The sequence below is a fragment of the Ursus maritimus genome, unplaced genomic scaffold (genome assembly GCF_017311325.1).
Source record: "Ursus maritimus isolate PB19 unplaced genomic scaffold, ASM1731132v1 scaffold_30, whole genome shotgun sequence".
Taxonomy (NCBI): Eukaryota; Metazoa; Chordata; class Mammalia; order Carnivora; family Ursidae; genus Ursus; species Ursus maritimus.
In genome coordinates this window covers 30,794,256-30,819,007 of record NW_024425564.1, presented here as the reverse complement: position 1 = coordinate 30,819,007, position 24,752 = coordinate 30,794,256, and the positions used below count along the sequence as shown (strand labels likewise).

The 24,752-nt window shown below is 37.5% G+C and overlaps 1 protein-coding gene across 3 annotated transcripts in view; it reads right to left on the bottom strand.

Annotated features, from left to right (window-relative positions):
* Positions 1-24,752, bottom strand: part of CDKAL1 (CDK5 regulatory subunit associated protein 1 like 1) — a 624,642-nt gene that overhangs the window by 317,474 nt on the left and 282,416 nt on the right. For all 3 annotated transcript variants that reach the window (XM_008707717.2, XM_040645106.1, XM_008707718.2), the window contains one exon: positions 9,770-9,873. In XM_008707717.2, coding sequence (XP_008705939.1) covers positions 9,770-9,873 — 104 coding nt within the window. The remainder of the gene's footprint in view (positions 1-9,769; positions 9,874-24,752) is intronic.

Below are 24,752 nucleotides of genomic sequence, written 5' to 3'. Positions count from 1 at the left end.
AAGAAAAAAAAACCCTAGGCTGGTGATTCCCAAACCTGTGCAGCTTTTAAAATAACCATTCCGCGGCTTTAGGCTAGCTCACAGAATCAGAATCTTTTGAGATGGAGCCTTGGAACCTGTATGTGAAACTCCGCACACTAATCTGATGAGAGGCCAGAAGTGGGAAAAACGGAACCCGTGCACACACTGCATCTATTATGTGGGAAAAACAGGCACAGAGTTTTAGTTTATCACCTTGCATCAATGGTGTGCTTCTTCTCCATTTCCACTGAACATTCTGATTACGTGACTCAGTGTATTTATTTAATGAAGAAAGTTTTCTACACAAAAGTTTCTAGAAGTGGTTCTTACTGCATGCATCTGAGTCATCTGGAGTGATTCATTCGAAAATGCAAAACCCGGGCCTACGGCTGACCAACTGAATTGGGAATCTGGCTGCATGTCTGTCATCTTTTTTTCAAGATTTATTTATTTATTTTAGAGAGAGAAAGAGAGAGAGTGCAAGTGAGGGGAGGGGCAAAGGGAGAGGGAGCATCGCAAGCAGACTCCTTGCTGAGCATGGATCCCAACGCAGGGCTCAATCTCAGAACCCTGAGATCATGACCTGAGCCAAAATCAAGAGTCGGACGCTCAACACTGTCGGAGTCACTCAGGTGATCCACCCTTTTTTTTTTTTTTACTTTGTTTATTTTACAGAGAAAGAGAGAGAGTGTGTGAGAGTGGGGAGGGGCAAGAGAGGAGGGGGAGAGAAAGTGCAATTTTAAATACATAACCCAGGGGTTATTCTAGGGGTTATTCGCAGAGACAGTAAAGCTTCAGATCCACTTCTACAGATGATTATTACTGCACTGTCCTTCCCCCTTCCTTAACTGAACCTGAACAAATAAAATCTAAGTGGAGTGTATGGTCATCTAATCATTCGTTCTTCCCTCATTCATTCAATTCATTCTTTCATCAGATCTTGCCCATTCTTCCCCAATTATATTTTTACAGGTTAAACCCTCTTAGTACCCCCAGGTTCTCATCCTTCTTTTGCTGACACCAGAAATGAAGAACTAAAGGGGCTTATTTTTTAAAGGCAGCAATCTAAATCAAACTTTTTCTTTCTTACATTACAAATAACAAGAAATGTGTTGGAACTCACCAACAAATAAAAAAATATATAAAAGAGAGCAACAAATAAAAAGAAGCAGAGAAATTTATAACCTCTGCGGAACAGCCAAGGTCCTACTAACAAATTTTTTTTTCATGCAGAAAATTATGCTCGCCATACCTGACATTGTGCAAGTATGTTTACTGCAATTTAATATCCACACAAGCAGGAGAAGAGATTTAATAATTTTTCAGCTGGAATGAACGGACGGCCAGTGGTAGAAAACTGCAGACTGCACAGAATCAGTAAGAGCTGCTGGCATCACAAAGTAATACTTTTGCCCAGAAAACATCTCACAAAGGTCAGGTTTACAAACCACCAGGTAGCAGTATCACTTTCACATCTTTCCAGGGCTATTAAAATTCCATTAACCAACCTTCCAAAACTAACTTGCATCCTTTAAAGTTCACCAAAATGATCCCAGAGACAGATCAGCCTCAGTTCAGACGCTGAAAGCAAACCTTTGGTTAACTTCTGTCCCCCATCACCAAAAACCTTTTGCAGAATTCTGTTTAGTGAAAGGAAAAAAAAAATCAAAGCAAATATGTATTTATTTATAACTACACATGTGGACCTAAGTGGGATGAACCCACTTAGTGAAAATGATAGATAGCTGTTAACTCTCAGGAAATAGTTTCCAAAAGTAAATTATTTCTGTTGCAAATCTTGGAGAGCCACCACCACGAAATATCTGGTGTCATAAAATCAAGCCTGTGTTGTGAGACACGGCACTCAGCTGTGCCTGAAGAACAGCTGAAACTAAGCAAGATCTCTTGCCCACTTTAAAATTTAGCTTTTCCAGGCTATATTTTCATTACCGGTTCCAAGTTGCATATGGAATTTCATCAGGCCCCATCAATTCAGGATAGCAACTCATTCAACATTTATTGAGCACCTACTAAACCAATATGCACACTGCTGCATATGCTGACCCCGTGCCCTCCTGGCCCAGTCTTCCAGCCTAAACCACAGATGTAAGGAGAGGGGAAACGTGCCACTGAGGACAAAGAGTCTCTATCTCTGGGCAGACATGCACAGCAAGTCTTCCCTAAGTGCTTTAGTTTTCCTGCAAAAGACATAAACTTCATTATTTGTTTATTTGATCTCAAGCAGAAGGATTTGCACTCAAGCAAAACAGAATACGGGCACCTTCGGACCGTAACAGAGAGCAGAGAACTCCACTGCCCTGCTCAGACCAAATGCCTGGCTGAAAGTGCTGCATTTATAGTGGGAAGTGGGCCATCACTTTCTCAAATCAGTCAAAAACTTTCAGAATGCATCCCCATAGATGCACATCATTAATTACACTCAGTCATTTTTGTACTTGCGTATTATGCACAGTGTAAAATACATGCAAAAGGAAAATTCCGAGGATGAGAAAATACAAATAAACACAAATGTTACTATCTACCTCCTGCACTTGGATGCATCATCTCACAGGATAACCCAGGGTGTACAAACCCCTATGCTATCGGTCTCTACTGCAGGATTCCTTTGTGGTGCCCGAGGGCTTCAGAAGTGGGACCAGGTGACTACAGAGTCACACCTAGTTGGGATGTATTGTTCTAGCCCCCCCAGAAAGCCTTTCAGAGTGTTACATTTCTCAAGGGCTCGGCCACAAGTTTTAACAAGGAATGTCAAAATAATGCAACTTTAAGAAAGCAGTATGGGACTTTCAGCGTTTGAGGAATGCTGTTGAGAAGCACTACATTTCTCAGTACTCGCTACACGAACTCAACGTGAAAATCTTTCAAACTGAATGCCAAGCTGGGTTTTTTCCTTATAGACAACAAACTTTCCAGAAGTTCAGAGTCTACACTGCATCTGTGATGATGGCCAACTTTCAGTGTGCAGGTTCCCATCAACACTTGGCTTTTCTATTCTCCACTGTTTTCCCAGGGACTCGTTATTTTATTTTTTTAATTTTTAATTGTTAAAAAAATTTTAAATTAACATATAATGTGTTGTTTGATGGGTACAGGTCTGTGATTCATCAGTCTTACACAATATACAGTGCTCACCACAACACATACCCTCCCCAATGTCCACCACCCAGGCACCCCAGCGCCTCAGCTCCCCAACCCCCCAGCCCCCCGCCCCAGGGTCTTGTTATTTTAAATATGATTCTATACTTGCATATTTGCAAGTCACTTTGTAGACCACAATGGAGCCAAAAAATATCACCTCACTAACAGTGGGGGACTGATGACACCTCAGATTTCCTCTGGACGGATACAAAAAGGTATTCCCAGAAGCTCCAAGTTCTCTGTACTTTGGATGATATGTTCTCCGAACTAGGAAAATCCAGACACTTATGAACAGATGCCATTCTGCTGAACAGCCTCAGGACCGCATCCTTGTTTCCCACATCGAAGATAAGCTGTTCGCTCAAGGGTCAGCAAGCCTCACCCAGTGGCCTCCCTATCTTATCGGCAGCAGTAATCAAAGGCTGATTATGATAGTATATGGTTAGCCGCACTTTCCTAAAGCAGGTGCCTGTTACCAGAAACAGGAACTGTTTCTGACAAGTGCTCAACAAACAGTTGTCAAATGAATGGAAAAATAACTCTCTAGTTGCAACGGTTACTTCAACGAAGGAGTCATGGCTCGGTTTCTCTCTCTCACACACTGCTAGCATCACAGAAACCCCAAGATTCAGAACGGCAAGTAGACTCTATTTAGGATACTAAGCATACTCCAGTGGCAGTGGCTGACAAGAACTCTACCAAGAAGGATCATGAGGAGAAGCCTAGTTATTTGGTAACAGGGCTGAGAGTTAGAGAAGGGGGAGAGGTAATGCAGGTGTGGTCAGGTGGTGGACACCGCCCCACGTACATAATGGACGTTTTGGAAATCCAGGCACTTATATATGTCAAAAGGCTCAGTGATTTTTGTTACCTGCTTCCTGGTTCTGGGGACATTAGTTTTCATTAGCCCAACTTGCTCTCCTGTCCTAAACTAGGAGGAGCTCCTTAATGACAAGAAATATGTATTTGTTTTTTCATTTTTCATCTTTTTAGTTCCCAGACAGCATAGTAAATACTCAGTGTCAGCTGACCCTTTTGTGAGACCTTAGGGGATAACACAAATCATTGCCCCTTTTACCTTAATTAAGCATCTTTGCATTCTTAAACCCTCCGCTGACTCGGGCAGGGGGGTGCTGGCAAACTGAAAGCACTTGAGATGCCTCTCCCCCCTCCCCAAGTCAGCTCATTCCTTACTCATCAACCAGGGTCTCTTCCTCGAGACCCCTCTCAGTGGAGGGGAGAGGGTCAGCTCATTTCACAGCTTCCACCAAAAGCTCTCTCAGCTAGTGGTTCTCAGCTCCAGTTCTCAGCTGCGGCTGTACATCAGACTCACCTGTATTCTAGAAAGTGCTGGGCTCCCCATCCACAGAAAGTGTGGTGTGATTGTCAGGAATGGGACACAGACATCAGTCTGGTTTTGGTGTTATAATTGCCAAGTGACTAAAGTGAACAGCCAGATTGAGAACACCAAAGTTATATGTATTATGCACATCACATTTATTTAGCTCTCCCATTAAAACTTTTTTGAAAAGTTACAATTTAACATTATATTTGGGGTTTTTTAAAGAATCAACAGAAGAAAAGGCCATGTAGAGACTATATCTTGAATTTCTATATATGACCAGCTAAAAGCATTTTAAGTGTATTATTCAATGTCTCTTATGAAAGGAAAAGAATTTTTCTTAGTGTCTACAGCCTCAAAACATTTCCCTGCCTCAGTATAAACTATATATTTCCTTTTACACACTCATCTCTAAGTATATAAATCACTATATTTCCTTATTCTTCTGTAGAGCCAGGATTCACCAGTTTGTAAAATTATCTTCCCTCTTTGCAAACACAATACAACATTTTATACAGCTTTTATTTTCAGGGTCCATTACATGCACAATCCTTGAATATAAGCTGCCTAAAATCCTCCTTGGAAGTTGACAATGTATAAATAAACACATAAATCAACATTATTAATCCTATAGAAGAAAGAAATTTCTTTATATCAACATAGCACAAATGAAAGATAAAGGAGTAAAAGAGACATTTAAACAACTGCCATATAAATTAACAGGATGCAATTATTGGTCTCCTTTCTAATCTCAGATCCAAATCAATATATAGCAATCACTGCTGACACTGATGAGTCAAATGGGCCTCGATATAAACTGTAAAACTCAACAATCAAATTTCATACAAAATCCAAAAATTCCGAAAATCAAATGCTGCTCATATTCTTTCCTACATAAAAGGTCAGGAGGTAATGTTTTCCAGTTGCATTTCATAATTAATTTTACACACAACGGACAGTATCTTTACAAGTCTCAAATAAAACGGAAATCATTTTTTTTATTTCAACATTAATACTAAAATCACTAAACACCAAGAAATTTTCTCCCTGCTTCGAATATCTCATCTTAATTTATTTACCTTTCCATAACCGGTTTATGCCACTTATCCTGCTAGGGTTTTTCAGATTTATGAGGGAGAGAAAAAGTAGCAACACACAAATGAGATCTAGAAAAGCACACAATCGCTATAAAAATAGCTCATCCATCATTTCTACATTTTGATTCCAGAGACAGCAGTGAAAGGTGTTGTTTCCACACCACTCACCCAGCACACTTAAAAAGGTTTGCTCCATCACTTATACAACTGAAACTGATTGATTAGCCGCTAGAGAAAAATCAATACAAATATCCTAGAAAACACTAGCTTGTAAATTCATTCTGGCCCCAACAAAGTCCTGGTCACAACTTGACATGTTTTTCTAGATATCTAAAATGCAACCATGTCAAACCCCAGTCCCCAAACACCGCGATGACCAGGAATTTTTAACACCTAAATCTCAGCAGAAGTGAGGAGGTGAGGGGAAATGTTTCTCCACAGGCTGTTAGAACAATGAGAGGAGAAGCTCAAGTTACCTGATAAATCTTATATTCAGAAATGGCCACAGAAATGATAAACACGTTGAGATGGTGAAAATGTCAAGGGGACTGGGTTGAGAGAAAAAGAAAAAAACAAAAATGAAAACAAAGCTAGGGAACCAACTAAATATAAACTAAATGTACACACACACACACACACACGTATTATTTGTAAAAGGCAAAATAAGTTCCTATTTAAAAATATAAATAATTTTGACTTTAAAACTATCCTTTCAAAATTTAATGAGCTCTTTTTCTCATTTTTTGGCAGCTGAATGTACAGTCAGTATATTTTTGGTGCTTTGGGAATCCACTGTACATTCAGAATGATTTCATGATTATTTCAGAATCTCTTCTGAATGCTCCCTTGCCTTTGGGTCAGCCCTTAGTCTCTTCATTCATTAGACTACTAAGAAATAAAGTTTTAAGGAATATAAAATGTTTCATAGATATGCTATTCAGAAAGAAATTGTGCTCTTATTGTATCATATGACAGGCAATCGGGGTTCTATCCCCATTCTACACCTGGTTCAGAGTTTTTAAAAGTCATTTGGTATTTCTGACACACAGTCATCAAAAACTTCAAGAAAAAGAAAGGAAATTTACTTTTCAGGATGGGAAATTTAACTTCCACTGACAGAGTGGCTTTCATACTAAAATTTATTGGCAGCATATTTAGGATTTTCATCTTAAAGTAGCCTTTCAAAAAACCATACTGTTTATTATTAATTATAGGGCCATTTAATAATAATGGTGTCATACAGAATTTAAGCGGTTCTAGCTCAAAGAATATTCCTAACACCTGAATTATTAAGGAACCAAATATGCAAAAGTCACAGGGATAAGAGAGAATTCTTCTATTATATTTTCCTTCATAATTATTCTTCACAATTTTAAAGCTCACGTACAGAAAGTCTGTAAGATCGGTAATATCCCAATGTCTTTTGCAGAAAAAAAGATAATGAACTACTCAATGTCTTTAAAATGTGAGCTATCCACGGGTACTTCCTATAGTAGAAAAAGAATATAAGGCCATTCTCAGCATGAATTTGCTTTTCTCAAACTAAGAGAATGAAAGGTAACGGTCACACTAAATAGTTTCTATCTATGGAGGCATTTTTCCTAAAACATGTTTCAGCAGCAAAAGAAAATCTGTTCTTTGACTCTAGTCATTAATGTCTGTTACAGATGTTTCAATATTCTCACTCAAAATTAGACTTCTTGGATTCACTTTAAATTCCTTCAGTTTAAGTAGCACGTCTTCTTCACTAGGAGAACACAGCCAATTACTTCCTGTACATTATCTCGAATTCTAACAACAAACAATACTAAATGTCACAGTAACGAGAAAACCATGGCCTGAAGGGGGCCAAGTACCTTCTTCAGACCCTGGTGGCTGGTCAGCAGCAGAACACTGTTTCAACTTCAAACTCTCCTATGGCAAAGAGCATCGAATACCTAACGACTTAAGAGTTTTCCTAACCACCCTGGCTTGCCTAGGAAGTTATGACCTCAATATTTTAGGAACACTCCCATACATCAATCAAATGAGCTCACCAGTCCAGTCCAAAAAGTAGCATTCAGTTTCAGCTCTAATATACAGATAACAAGACAATAGAAAGATGTTACATGGCAAACATTTCATGGCTGGGAATAGAAAGGCAATACACCTACCTACACACACATACACAAACACACACTTGTGATGATGAAAGCAATACTAAATAAATCTCTTCGAAGGCTGTCTCTATGGACAAACACCACATCACTGCTAACCTCTGATACATTCTTCGTAAGGCTCACCTTAACTGGCCCAACCCACTGGGCTATGATGATGCTAAGTGACAATAAAGTCTGACCGAAGTCACACCCTGTACTTCTATTGCTCAGAGGGCATTTCTAAAGATAAATAAGATAAATCAGAGAACTGAGTTGGATACCTTTAGAAAAATTCTATGATTCGTTTATAAAAGCTATGATTATTCTTTTCTGGTTTTTACCTCAAGTCAAATGTGATACATGATTGTGTCTAATTAAGGAGGGCCTGTGATGTAATGAGCACTGGGTGTTATATAAGACTGCTGAATCACTGAACTCTACTTCTGGAACTAATAATACACTATACGTTAATTAATTGAAATTAAATAAAAGTCAATCAATCAATCATTGTGTCCATACTAAGTCATGAAGCAATCACATCAAAATGTTAGGATAGGTTATAGGTGAAGATAGATATAAGGGAGCCAAGAGAATATCTTCACTTCCTTCGTGGTGATTTATCAATTTTAGATCTTTAAAATAAATTTTCACAGTAAAGTGAGATTTTTAAGAGTTATATTTAGCTGCGGATAGAAATGCATAACGTTGGAAAAGTACTTTGAAAGAACTAATTCATACTCCTACCAATCTGCAGTGTTTGGTGGATAGATCTTAGAGTTTTAATATCCCCATTTTCTGACAGATATATGGAAAAATAAACACCAATTTAGAATGCCAGCAAAGGCATCATTTTTCAAATAGATTAGGTTTCTGTGCAAATTTATGCCCTTTCTGAACACGCCTTAACATAGTCATGTTGTACAAAAGACAATCACTCAGACTGTTCTTCAGATTAGATAATTACCTGGCTCTAAAACAGAACACTGGCAGGAGTCAATGAGCTGCCTTTTATTTCTTGTTCAATATAAGTTGAATGGGAATGAAGGAAGGGACTGAACTAAGAATGTAAAAATAGAAAAAAATTGTTGGGAAGTGTTAATAAATCAATCAAGGGTAGTTTTCTATTATAAAGAGTTGATAAAAGCTTTACATAGCTTAAATAAAGAAACGTGTTCAGAATTCATACTTTCATTTCTAGTGTGTGAAGTACTGAAAGTAGCACTTAAAGTCACTTCCTAAAAGGAAAAGTACATCGCCAATAACTATTAACCCACAAGATTATGAGACAATAGATTATACCATGTTGGGTATAAAGACACACCAATGTTATACACACATACTATAAACAGAGACAAAAGAGGAAGTTTATGGTTTAAGCAGTTATGTGTCAACACAACTGTGACTCACATTAAAGATAAGTCTTATGCTGAGAGATACCTAAACAATCACATTTTCCAGCAAGTGATGATTCAGACGTAGCTGGACACACACACAAAGGAATAATTCTCATTAGAACTCTCTACCCATACCACTCTTTGCTGGTTCAACGTTCTGCAGATAAAGAGGGTTATCTGTATTGACTGATAGTAAAATCTACCTTTTTCAAGACTCCTGGAAACATTTATTCACTCTACATTCCAAATGGCCCAAAAATTAGCAAAGGAAGAGGTAGAAATCTTGAAAAATACTTCACTCAGTCCACAAAAGTCTTAACACATCAGACGGTCACGGATTTCATTTTTATGTTTTATTTTTTGTCTTTTCTATGAAGTGAAAATGGGTGATAAAGTTCAAAATACATCAGAAGAAAATGGAAGAGTGGTAAAAGAAGAGCAATGTGAATACTAGAACCTGGTTCACTGAATCTGGCAACATTTCTGCTATATAGGCTAAAATACTTATGAACTCTTCAGAAAGCTAAAGCAGCATGTATTTAAAGTGACAGGTTATTTAGAAGACTATTATAATTTATTAAGAAGACTAAAATCGCACATAATTCTAGAAACTCTTACCTTGAAAAGACTGTTTGGCTCTTTCTACTAGTTCGTCAATTGGGTAACTGGCCAAATTTCCTCTGGCGTGTTTAGTTTTGCAGTAGGTACAAGCGTTGAGACACCTGTTCAAATGATAGCAATAAACTAGGCTCAAATTTTTTAAAAAAGATAGTATACACTTAACATGGAAAAAAACCTAAAACTTACACCAAGATGTTATTTTAGTAACACGTGCCACTTTATATGAGAAATACTAATAAACCGATATCTATCATACTTCATACTTGTTTTATTTTCAGAAGGCACAGAAATTTAAATTTGCAATTCTTTTAAGTTTCAACTATTCAAAAATGATTGCACAAATCACATAGTATTATCTTCAAATGAACATTATCGATGAGGAACAAAGTTTATAAATGCTTATAATGATTAATCAGAAGAAATTCAACATCCACATTTTTTTTAAACCACTGACATTGCTTGGCCATTGTAAAAATAGAAATTTAGTATTGCTTATGTATACTGTATTATTTAGAAATAATAAAGCACATTCATTTAACTTTTAACTAATGATATAAGAATAAATAGGCAACATAGAATTCTCGTAAAAAAATATACACCCTTAAAAATTTTCAGATAACATTTTTACACTCCTGAAATCAGAAAAAATATATTAAAACAAGTCCAATGAATACTCCCTAGGATTATATTAGAGAAAGTAAACAAGGAGAATGACATTAGTTTTGAAAAATAAAAAAATAGATTACCCAACAGTCTGTAGACATGATAAAGAATTATCTTCGAAAAACTAAAACACTGGCTCTACTCTCATAATTTTAAAATATAATTTAAACAAATTTTCTTATTATAAAAGAAATAGTTACAACATAACAGAACAGTCCTATGCCAAAAGGTCCCAACAACACCAAACAAAACCAAACAAGAAAAAAACTCTTCATTGATTCAACTGGTATAATGAACAGCAAGATTTTAAAACACCATCATTATACAAATGCTTTAAAATTTCAAAATAAGGAGAAAAAATGAACTTTTAATAATTGAACCTGACCAATGTGTAATTTTGTTAATATGTGACTAAGAGATACATACGAATCACTGTTTCAGTGGCCAAATATGCAATGCTTAATTTCTTTCTTTTTTTTTTTTTTTTAAGATTTTGAATCATTTGAGAGAAAGAGAGTGAGAGAGAGAGCAGGAGCAGGAGAGGCAGAGTGAGAAACAGACACCCCGCTGAGCAGGGAGCCCAACGAGAGGCTCAATCCCAGGACTCTGAGATCATGACCTGAGCTGAAGGCAGATGCTTAACTGACTGAGGCACCCGGATGTCCTGCCATGCTTCATTTCTGATCATTTTTGCATGGCACTCTTAAGTAACACATATATTTTGAAATGATTTTTACAATTTATCCAACTACATAATCTTAAAAAACTAACATTCTTGGGGCGCCTGGGTGGCACAGCGGTTAAGCGTCTGCCTTCAGCTCAGGGTGTGATCCCGGCGTTATGGGATCGAGCCCCACATCAGGCTCCTCCGCTAGGAGCCTGCTTCTTCCTCTCCCACTCCCCCTGCTTGTGTTTCCTCTCTCGCTGGCTGTTTCTATCTCTGTTAAATAAATAAATAAAATATTAAAAAAAAAAAAACTAACATTCTTTTCTTCCTAAGCCCTTAACATTTTTTTTTAAGATAAAACACAGATTGTGGCCTCTCTCTTATGAGCACAAATTCTAGTCTCCCAGTTGCTATAGGTCTTCTCTTTTCAATTTCCATGAGAAGGGAAAAGAGAAGACGGTTGCTGGCTTTTCCTGGGAGAGTAACGCACTTTTGTTTAGTCTTGACTGAGCATCACTTTCCTGGATGTTTTATACACAGGATCTCCTCATTCATCACTCTAGAGTTCAGTGTTACTATCCCCATCTTACAGATGAATCTACTTCAAACATGTCTGATAATCAACTGATACCACAGAAATACAATGAGACATAAGATTCTACTATTAACAACTATATAGCATATATAGTTGCTATACAACAATCTGGAAGAAATCTAGAAGAAATGGACAATCTAGAAAAAAATGCTCCAATTCCTAGAAACATACAACTATGTTGTAGCTGAGATTCAAATCTAGGCCTGCCAAATTTCAAACTTCATGCTATTTCTCTAACAATCTGACTCCCCAGAATAAATGTGTGTCAAACATCCTACCTACATACAGATGCAAATAATAAATTAGTCAATCATCTGACATGAGATACAAGTATTCAAAGATATGGCCAGTACTTATCATCCTACATATGAAGTTAGTTGTCTGAAACATGTGTATCTCTCTTTCAGTCTTTGGAAATCTAAGACTAAGCTGCTTTTCCATCCACTAGCCCAAACCAGCCATTTCATCCTTCTTTACAAATTCTGCTTTTCATTTTTTTGATGGCTCTGGGGCAAAATGTGTCGTCATTTCATTTGATATACCGTATCTTTTTAAATTCTGCTCTCTCTGCCCTTCTCACGTGGCACCATGGTAACGTTCAATGCAGCAAGCCCTACCATTCCTTCACCTATGATATCCCTTTATGACAGGTAAATCAGCACTCTTGGGTAAATCAGCACTCTTGCAGAGAATCTGCTCTCTTTGCCTCCTGAAACTACTTCACGTCTCCTGACCCCTTTCGCTTATTTCTATTGCCAATGGAGAGATCCATAAATTAATTGCACAATCTTAATAAAAGCTACTACTATTTCTGACTTGGGCTATTTCTTAAAAGTAACTGTCTTGAGGGACGCCAGCCTGAAGAAGGGGAAGGAAAACAGAAGTAAAGGGAAATGTGTATTTGAAACATTTATAACATCAATGATGAACACATGTATTAAAGTATTAAAAGAGCGTCTATACCTAGTAAGTGATTGGTAACTGTCAGCCACTGGTTGTTTAATGTGACTGTTCTAAACAATTCTGTAAAGAAATAATTATGCATTATCATGTTGTAGGTTGTACCTAACTTTATGGAACAGATGTGCTGCTGATGGGTTGGCTTAAACCAACTGTGGAAACCAAATCATATTTTCCTACTGGCTCACTTAACAAAGGTGGGAATGTATCCCCCATGGAAAACTCACTCATGAAAATCCACTAGAACATTTTAATAAAAAAAGTTGATATTTGGAAACATTTGTAATAATCAAAATAAGCCAGTAAGTATAAATATTACATTAAGAACTCAAAATATTCTTCACTAAACTGCTCCCCTGGGGTTAATTAGGATTGCTGATGTGATATGTTTTTGAAGTTCTAAACTCTTTATTGTATAAGATAGGATCATCCTTATCTGCAGTTATCCAAATATATTCTTTTGATAAAGTGAAAATTTCTATAAGGCGCTATTTTCTTCAAGCATGTTATAACAGCACTATCTCAAGCATTAAATCTGCTATGCCTTACACTTAAAAAAGAGAGAGATCTGTTATGATACATAAGAAAAATGTGCACAACAAAATCAGAGAAGAAAGAATGAGTTTTTGATGATATTTGGGTTAAAAACAATTTTCTCAATCACTGGGAAGCATAATGACCAATCATTTCCAAACGACAAGCTTCCAATAAAATAAAGGGATTCATCACAGAAACCTTTACTAGATACTTTCAGTTATCTGTGAACAATTAAATAATTGTCTGGGAGTAAGAACATCAAGCCAACTTCTTCAACCGTCAGAAAACAAAAGATCTTTGAAGGCTGGCTGTTGCAAGCCAAAACAAAAACGAGCTGCCTGTGAAACTCCAAGGAAGATGGAAAATCCTGAAGAGCCCTCAACTGTCCCGACAGAATAATAAAGCGAGCACGCCACACCTACTGCTGCTTGGTGTAAGGGTGTCATAGGGCCACAGGCCAAGGAGGAACGAAACACCTCAAACGCAGAGACAGATTCGGCATTCAATTCAGCAGTAGAACTCTTAAGTCTTAAAAAGCATCTGTGGCAGAATATTTTTAAGTTACGGAAACCAAAGAGATGAAATAACAATTTTCACAAATTAAAATATTTCAAAGGGCTCAAATGCATAACAAAATGTCAAATTTAATACCTAAACCACAGAAAGCAAACGAAAACTAAAAGTTTTAACATATTCAGTTTTTTTCTTTTAAAGAGCATCTTTAAATATCACAAGTTCTGAAATGATTTAAAAATCAGAGTTATACTTTTATGGGGGAGGAAAAAAAGCCTATGTGACTCAGAATTCTGTTTCTCTCTGCATTTTAGGATCAAAAATACATTTAATATGCAAAAAAATTATTGTGGACTCAGACATTAACACTTCAAACTAGTATATTCAGTTTCATTCATATAATTCAATCCTTATTTACTTTTAATCAACTGACAAAGTACAGTACTCCTCAAAGCTTCAACTTTACAAAATAATAAGCCCTTTATAGAGCTAAACCTTACAAAAATCATGCTGTGGGCCAGTCACATTCTCCCATATTGAAGTAAAATGAAGCAAACCAAAAAGAAAAAAGGAAAAAAAAAAAAAAAAACCACCTCAGGAAACAAAAGGTTCCCACAGGGTAGGTTGTGCCAGACTTGACTGTTAAATATAGCCTATTGTGAGCCCTCATGTTGGTTTTAAAAGTATTTCCAGGAAAATTATAAAACCTTTTGATCTTTTAAACAAATGTAAAAGATACTCCTATCAGCAGGATCTGATTAGATCTTCAAATGATAAGATAATACCCATTTGCCAAGATCAAAATCCTGAACAAGCAAAGGAAAATTGACACCCTTAAAAACTCACAAAATACAGTCCCAAAACCTTACATTCTCTAAGCTTCCTGCGGCCAGGAACCCTCCCACCTAAACTGAATCTCTCCACCAGGTTACTGACTCCATCTTCTGTCCCCAACTCCAAAATCTATTTCTAATAATTATGGTCTCTCTCTTCAACTGCTACCTTTCTGAAATTGCTTTTCCTTTTGAAAAAGAAAGGGAGGGAGGGAAGGAGGGAGGGAGCTTAGCAGCAGCTGAACTTTCTTGTACTCACACTGAATTCAAAAACAACTGCAGCTACATTATCTCTTATTCTACCTCCATTAGCTACTGGGGGGACATCCTTTGCTTCAAACTGATGTTCCCACATATTTAAGCTGTATATCCTTATTTCCCATTCCCTTTAAAACAATTACCCTTATCATCACCACCCATTAATCTATGTAAAAAGCACCACAACCTTTAAAATCACCTGGTTTGGGTGGGGGTGGGGATGGGAAGAGGGTTACTAACAATAATAAAAGGTGGTTGCTCAATGCTGGACACTCAGTCAGGCATTCTGCATGGTTTCATTCATCCTCACAGAAATCTTGATATCAGTATTTTTGTCACTAATTTTCATAGAGGAAACTGAAGTTGAAAAAGATTAAGAAATTTACCCAAATCTTTTTTTTTTTTTTTTTTTTTTAAGTAAACTCTACCCAACATGAGGCTCGAACTTGGGACCCTGAGATCAAGAGTCGCATGCTCTTCCAACTGAGCCAGCCAGGAGTCCCCAAAGATGAATCTACCTTATCTGAAACTCCTGTATCACTGATTGTACTTTACCTCTCTTAAGATGCAACTTACTTTCTATAAGAACACATGATAGGTGGGGAGGATCCTAGGCGGAGGGGGGATTGGGAAGCTCCAGGAAAGGGTGTCCTCACCTTGAGAATAACTGCAGAATCTATCTGATGTAACAGCTTTGGAACTCTGGTGTCTGCTAACAGCTTGCAACTTCCAGGGGAAGATCTGGATGGCAACTTTCGGGTAATTTCAGCTCTTAGCACACAGGAGCAGCTACCCGTCCTGCCCATGCCTTACCCCCAGCCATGTAGCAAGGCAGCTGTACATGTGTTCTGAGAGCAGCTTACACACAGCATGTGGGCGCTAGGGTGGGCAAAAAGAACGCTGCCCTCAAAATATCAGGAATGATGCTCTGAGTGCCGCTTCTTAACACAGAGGCTCAAAATAAAGACGTGACAGCCATTGTAGCACCTCCCCACACTGTTAAAAGTCTCAACCTCTCTAGCTGAAGTGACTGTCGGAAGATTTAAAGGGCCAGCATCCCTCCTCTTCCCTTCATGTTTCACTTTCTTCCCTTTGGAGAGCCCAGATAGTAAAGATTAGCACACTCAAAAACAACTGCACATACGAGCAAAATTACACAGTGACCACACACGCCCAGAAAAAGGATCAAAAAAAGACCCGAGAAGATCTTAAATTCATACCTCAGGCTGATCCTCACCACAAACAAAGCATATAACAATTAAAATAAACAATAACAAAACCCAGCAAAACCTGTGAAGGGGGAGAATCTGATTTCCCGAGTTACCAGATTATTAGATTCAAATATCAGGTGTGGGGGGAAAAATCACAAGACATACAAAGAAACAGGAAAGTACGGCCCAAAGGAAAAAAATGTAAGTCAATAGAAACTGTCCCCCAAAAAGACCTATGGCAGATTATACTAGACAAAGACTTTAAAACAACTGTCTTAAAGATGTTCAAAGAACAAAAAATATGCAAAAATCAAGAGAACAAAGGATGAAAAATGAAAATAAAAGAGCAGAAAGCATAAAAAAAAAGAAATTCTGGAGCTGAGGAGTACAAGAAGCAAAATGAACAATTCGCTAGAGGGATTCAGCTTCCACAATCAAAAGATGTGGGGATGAGCTGTAAAGGAGCACAGGTTTTACAGGTCATTGACATTAGGCTGGTATACACTCAAATTAGTGCTATAACTGTAGGATGTTAAACGTAATCCCCATGGTAATCATAATGAAACAGCTACAAAACACAAACACAAGGAAATGAGAAAGTTACTTAAAAGTTTCACCATAAAAAATCAACTAAATGCAAAGGAAAACAATAATGCAATAAATTAGGGGCAAAAGGCATACAGAAAACAAACAAACGGCACAAAGACCGAAGTCAGTCCCTCCTTATGAGTAATTAAATGCAAATGAATTAAACTCTCCAATCAAAAGACAGAGGTTGGCAGAACCAATAAAAACACATGATCCAACTATATGTTGTCCACAAGAGACTCGCTTTAGATCCAAAGACACACACAGGTTGAAAGTAAAAGGATGGAACAAGATATTCCAAGCACTTAATAACCACAGAGAACAGGGGTTGCTATACTAATACCACACAAACAGGCATTAAATCAAAAAATGGAATTCAAGACAAAGAAGCACATTTATAAGTTGATAAAAGATTCAATACAACAAGAAGATATAAGAAGGATAGACATTTACACACTAATGACACACCATCAAAATATGACGCAAAAACTGACAGAATTCAAAAAAGAAATAGCTCTACAATAGTAGTTGGAGACTTTAATACCCACTCTCAATAATGAACAGAAAAATCAGAAAGGAGGAAAGTAGGGACACAGAGAAGCTAAGCAATACAACGAACCATCTAGATCTAACAGAACATTCTACCCAACAGCAACAGAATACACATGGCACATATTCCAGGACAGATCACACGTTAGGACAAGATTAAGTCTCCATATTTAAAAGTATCTTCTCTGAACACAACAAATGAAGTCGGAAATCAGGACACAGAAATGAACAAAACCGTGGAAATTAAACAGCACACTTTTAAACAACCAGTGGATCAAAGGAGAACATACTTACTGATGAAGGAAAACAAAAATAACCACACACCAAAACTTATGGGATAGACAAAGAAGTACAAAAGAGAAAATTTATCACTATAAACACGTTTTTCTTTTTGAAAGAAAGATCTCATATCAACACCCAACTTTATAACTTAGGAAAAGAGAAAAAGAAGAGTAAACTAAAACCAAAGCTAGCAGAAGGAAATAATAAAGATTAGAGAAGAATGAGATAAAGAATAGAAAAACACCAGAGAAAATCAACAAAAAAGCTGGTTCTAGGAAAAGATCCACAAAATTGACAAACCTTTAGCTACATGGACTAAGAAAAAAACACTCAAATTACTACAATCAGAAATGAAAGTGGGACATTACTAACAATTCTAAAGAAATATACAGTACTATGAACAACTGTGTACCAACAAATTGGAAAACCTAGTTGAAATAGACAAATTCCTGAAAACACAAAACCTACCTAGAGCAAGTCATGAAGCAATAGGGAATCTAAATAGGTCTATAACCACTAAAAAGCTTGATCAGTAATCAAAAATCTCCTAACAAAGAAAAGCCTGGAACCTGATGGCCTCACTGGTGAATTCTACCTAACACTTAAAGAAGCAATACCAATCCTTCTCAATCTTTCCCAAAAAATTGAAGAGAAGGGAACACTTCCTAATGTATTCTATAAGGGCAGAGTTAGCTTGATACTAAAGCCAGACAATGACACCACAGGAAAAATTACAGACCTATAATATCCCTTATGACATACATGGATGCAAAAATCCTCAACAAAATACTAGCAAACAGAACTCATTAGCATATTAAAAGGATTATACATTATAATCAAGTGGGATTTATTCTTCGAATATAAGAATAGTTCAGCATACAAAAATCAATGCACGTAGGGATGCCTGGCTCAGTTAGTTAAACGTCTGCCTTCAGCTCAGGTCATGACCCCAGGGTGTTGGGATTCAGCCAGAGAGTGGGAGAGTTGGGCTCCCTGCTCAACAGGGAGTCTGCTTCTCCCTCTGCCCCTCCCCCTACTCCTGCTCTCTTGCTCTCTCTTGCGTGTGCTTTCTCTCTCAAATAAAATCTTTAAAAAAAAAAATCAATCCATGTAATATGCCATATCAACAGAATTAAGGAGAAAAAACCACACATGATAATCTCAATTGATGCAGAGAAAGCCTTTGAAAAATTCAACATCTTTTGTGATGAAAACAATCAATAAACTAGGAATAGAAGAAAACGTCCTCAGCAAAATAAAGGTCGTATGTGAAAAACTCACAGCAAGGCTCACACTCAAGGTAAACAACTGAAAGCTTTTCTTTTATAATCTGGAACAAGGAAAGGATGCTCACTTTTACCCATTCAACATAGTTCTGGAAGTTCCAGCCTGAGCAACTAGACAAGTTAAAGAAACGAAAGGCATCCAAATTGGAAAGGAAGAAGTAAAATTATCTGTTTACAGATGACATGATCTTCTCTGTAGAAAATTCCAAAAATACCCACCAACACACGCTGTTAGAATAAATGAATCCGGCAAAGTATCATGAACAAGAGTCAATACACAAAAACCAGTTGCATTTCTATACATGAACAATGAAAAATATGAAAAGGAAATTACAAAAACAACTCCATTTACAACTACATCAGAAAGAATAAAATACTCAGGAATTAACTTAATCAAAGTGAAAGACTTATACGATAAAAAGTACAAAACATTGCTGAAAGAAACTGAAAAAGACATAAAGGAAACACATCGCATGATCATAGATTGGATGAATATTTTTAAAGTATCAATACTACCCAAAGTGGTATACGGATCCAATGCAATCCCTATCAAAATCCCAATGATGTTTTTTGCGGGGGGGGGGGGGGGGGGGGCTAAAATTCAAATGGAATCTCAAGGGACACCAAATAGCCAAAACAATCTTGAGAAAGAATAAAGCTAAAGAGTTTACCCTACTGATTTCAAAACTTACTGCAAAGCTATAGTTACCAAAAACAGTTTGGTATTAGCAAAACACAGACTTATAGGCCAGTGGAATAAAATGGAAAACCCAGAAGTAAACCCACACATACATGGTCAAATCCTTTTCTCAAGGGTGCCAAGCCATTCGATGAGATAAGGACAGTCTTTTCAACAAATGATGCTGAGAAAACTGGATATCCACATGCAAAATAATGAAGTTGGACACTTTCCAGACACCATATAAAAAAATTTACTCAAAAACGCATCAAAAAGCTAAATGTGAGACCTAAAACAATGAAACTCTGAGAAGAAAACATAAGATAAAAGCTTCGTGACCTTGGATTTGGCGATGATTTTTTGGATATGACACCAAAGGCATAGGCAACAAAAGAAGAAAACAAACTGGATTTAAGAAAAATTAAAATTTTTTTCTCCAAAAGATACTTTCAACAGAGTAAAAAAGTAACCTACAGAATAGGGGGGGGGGGAATTACAAATCATATATCTGATAAGAGATTAACAGAATTACAGAGAATCCTAAAACTCAACAACAACAAAACAAACAACCCAATTAAAAAATGGGCAAAGGACTTAAACAGACATTTCTCCAAAGACATACAAATATCCAACAAGCACATGAAAAGATACTCAACATGATTAATCATTACGGAAATGCAAATCAAAACTACAAGAAAATGCCATCTCAACCCATTAGATTGGTTATCAAAAAACAAACAAACAAACAAACAGGAAACAGTAAGTGCTGGCAAATAAATAGAGAAACTGGAACCCTCATGCACTGCTGGTAAGAATGTAAAATGGTGCACTGTGGAAAGAATACGGCAGTTCCTCAAAAAATTTAAAAAATAGAATTTACCAGCAATTCTACTTCTAGGATCTAGCAATTCCACTTCTAGGTATGTAACTGAAAGAACTGAAAGCAGGTCTCAAAGAGGTATTTATACACCCGTATTCATAGCAGCATCATTCCTTACAATAGCTACAATGTGGAATCAACCCAATGTCCACTGACAGATGAATGGACAAGGAAAATACACTGGGCTAGTGAATTCACTCTTAGAAAGAACAAAAATTCTGCAATATGCTACAATATATGTATGAGTTTTGAAGACAATATACTAAATGAAATAAGCCAGTCACAAAAAGACAAATGCTTTTTGGAGTCCACTTGTATGAGGAACTCAGAGTAGCCAAATTCAGAGGCAGAAAGCTGCCAGTGGCTGTGGGGAGGGGAGAATGTGAAGTTACTGTTTAAGGGGTCCAGAGTTCCAGTTTTACAAGAGGAAAAGAATTACGGGAGTGGGTGTTGTGATGATTTCACAAAAATGTGAATGTATTTAATACCACTGAACTGTACACTTAAAAAGTTAAGATGGTAAAATTTATGTTATGTGTGTTTTACCACAATAAAAAAAAAAGTGAAAAAAAAAAGAATACACAATTGTGTGTTTAATATTCTTAGTGGTTGACAATTTACTTAGGGGACAGGCATATATTTGACTCATCTGAGTGTTGTCACATCCTGCACAGTGCTGTGCACACTAGTAGAGTATCCATACCCACAGCTATTGCTGGTTTCATAATAAACCAGACCAGCTGTCAAGTCAGTACCTGGTTACAGAGCCAGGAGCAGTGCTGAGCTAAAAGGTCGGCTGGCATTTATAACTGGATCTTCTTGGAAACAAATCCAATAAGATACAACGAGGCAGGGAAAGGGAAATCAGGAATGGAGAAGACGCAAGGAGACAATATGGACCTGCCAGGCAAAAGGATGAGCCAGCCCTCCTCGTCTTCAAGGTCAGGCAGCTAGGAACAAACGGAAGCCTGGAGACTAGAACTATAAGGCCAGAGACCATATGCAGGATATAAACACAACACAATGTGTACACCAGGCCAAATACACGACCCAGTAAGAGAAACCAAAGGGCCAAAGTATTCATCAAAGACCATCCATTTTCAATTTACCTGTCTGTACATTTTCCATCAGCAGTTCCCAAACCTTGAGATGTTGCAGAGACATCAACTTTAAAATGCACACACTTAACACCTGTCCTACCAAATCAGGTGCCAACTTTTTATTTTGCCAAGTAAAGACATTAAAAAAAAAAATGCTAAACTACCCTGTACTGTCATTATTTTATTTAAAAATACCCCATTTTAACACAGAAATAGGAGGAATATAATGATGAAGGATCACACATCTAGCTTCAGGGAAAATTCACTATATTTTCCTTTTATTTCTCATTTCACCAGAGACCAGCAAAAATCCATCAAGGTCTACAGAAACCATTGCTGCAGATGATTCTATGTCATCTAGCTAAGTTTCCTTACATTTCTATGATAATCTTTAGAATTGAAGATATACAGATAAAAGCAAAAAAAAAAAAAAAAAAAAAGGCTTCCCTGAATATTGGCCTGGGTCAGATGACATACCAATTGATTCATAGAAGAAATATAATAAGTAACAATAATTCCAGTCAGATTTTCAGTGTGTTCTATTTGTAGCTAGTGGTTTACTCCCTGGGAGACAAAGTCCCACACCCATAATAGCAACAACTGTTTTCTGAATGTGTTTACCAAAATAGCATGGTGGAAGATGATGAAATTCTGTCAACCATAAAGCACATACTTTTCCAAAACTTTTCTTCTATTCCACCTACAATGCTATTTTTAGTTTTATAAAACAATGATAGCAGTACAAAAGATTAATGTTAAGCTATTATCTGCACCATTCAAAGAGACTGTTAGTGAAGCAAAGACAGCCGGACAATTAGAGCTGGGAGACCCATACAGAGTGACTCTGCTACAGCCTTGAATTAACTTATGAATATCCACACAAGAAACAAAACAAAACTGAACTAAACCAGGGCCCCTGAAGGTAATTATTTATCTCTTACCACAGTAACCTTTATTTACGCACTGGGTGTATAAATCATGTATACCCATGTGTGATCACATCGAGGCTTTATGTATTTGTAAGAAATAAATATATAGGATTTATCCTTTTAAAATATAATTCTGGGGCACCTGGGTGCCTAGGTCGGTTAAGCGTCTGCCTTTGGCTCAGGTCATAATCTCAGGGTCCTGGGATCAAGTCCCACATTGGGCTCCTTGCTCCGCAGGGAGCCTGCTTCTCCCTCTGCCCGCCCCCCCTACTCGTTTTCTCACTCTCTCTCTCTCTTTCTCAAATAAATAAATAAAACCTTTTTTAAATATACATATATAATTCTGGCATGTAGGACATATTCCCAATATACCCCAAAGTCAAAAAGCAGTAACACATACTCCTTTAAACAAAATATAACCAACTAAATGTGTATTTGTATATAAAGCACACACAAAAATGTATGCATGTGCATACACCCCCCACACACCCACACACACAGAGTTTCCTTCCCTTCCACCGCTAAATGTTCTCTCCATCTTGGAGGGTTTTTTTGTTGATATTGTTTTGGTTTGGTTTGGGTTTGGGTTTTTTGTTTGGGCTTTTTCTTTTTAGGTACAAATACCTGGCCCCCTTACCAAACTTACTGAATCAGGACCTACCACCACGGAACCAAGGAATCTGTATTTGTAAAAAAACCAAACAAACAAACAAAAAAACAAACAAAAAACGATACTATTCTTATCCACCAGAGCTGAAGCCAAATTTCCATGATGATATCAGAAATACCATTTATTTACTTCCTGGGGCTCCACAGTTAACACTTACCTGCTGTTAAACTAAGGAACACTAAAACTTCACTTCCGAATATTCTGAAGGACAACATACAGGAAGTGGCCTGCAGCAAAGGCTGACCTGGGGGGTCAATCTCCTGAAGGCTTCACCACCCGCACACACTCAACGTATCAACAACAACAGCAGCAGCAAACGCTGAATACTAGCCCTCAGAATACACTGAAAAGTAAAGGCATATCAGCAAGGAGAGCGTATTGTTTTCGCTTCCTCAGTGGCTCTGGAGGCTGACGTCTGCCGGGGTGAAATCTCACAGGAAACACTAGCTAAAGCTAATTCTATAATGTATAACAGGTACCACATTTTGGCGCCTGGAATAAAAGGTATTGTTCTAACATGGGTCAAAACATCCTGGAAAAAGAAAAAAAAAATCTTGTATTTCAACTGTGTTGAAACTAGAAAGCTAAATTCAGATGACTGTCTAACCTGTGTGGGAAAATAACAAATTGTTTGGGCCAAATAATGGTGTAATTATATAATGAAGAGAGAGGAGGTGTTTTAAATTGAAATGGAAAAGTAATGCCTAAGCATTTATGCAATTACTCACCATTTTAATTTCAACAAATTCTCCAAATTTGAATATTTCAGTTCTAATTACCATGAAAATAATCTAAGTAAAATTCAACTGCCTATCTCTAGCTTTTGGAGATCACGAACTAAAGCAGGGCCAAGACAAATACCGGTTATCAGAGAGAGAATGAGGGAGCCAGCAGGTCCTTAAATGGACAGTCAGTCACCTGCTGCAAGCTGCCCGCCTTACCCAAACCTCCTGGGAGGAAAACTCCTCCCACCCAGGCCTCCTTGCAGGATGGTTTAGTCCACCTTCCCGCTCACACAGACCACACCTTATTTCCTCGAAAGACTGAATGATTCCCTCTCGATTCAGAAACAGCTCCTTTTTTTTCTCTATTGGGACAAGAAGAGGGAGTGATAAAAGCTACCCCCCTTTTTTTTTTAAGATTTTATTTATTTATTTGACAGAGATAGAGACAGCCAGCGAGAGAGGGAACACAAGCAGGGGGAGTGGGAGAGGAAGAAGCAGGCTCCTAGCGAATGAGCCTGATGTGGGGCTCGATTCCAGAACGCTGGGATCACGCCCTCAGCCCAAGGCAGACGCTTAACGACTGCACCACCGAGGCGCCCCAGCTACCCCCTTTAAAAAGAGAATTCAATCCTTTTTAAAGAACTATGATGCTGTTTTCCGAAATATGAGGACAGAGAAGGGACTTTGTATCTCAGATGAATAGTGTAAATGTAAGAACTAGAATAGGGACACTAAAGAATAATGTTTTTGAGATGAACAATATGCCAGCTGAGAACTTCCTTCCCGTGACGTGGTGGTATGCATGGGGCATAATCCCAAGGAAGCCACCCTCTGAAGGAGGCAAAGGCCCATCACACAGGCAGACACTAAGGTATGGAATGTCTCCTTTGTTTCAAAGAATCAACCAAGGCAATACAGTAAGAGTGTTTATCCAAATATTATAGATCAGGCCAGGTACCTAAGTGCCTCAGCTCCCAAGGAGTACAAAATAAATAACAGGAAATGCTGTTTATTAGCATTTCCCAGAGTAGATTCCTTCCCTAACCTTAAATGTT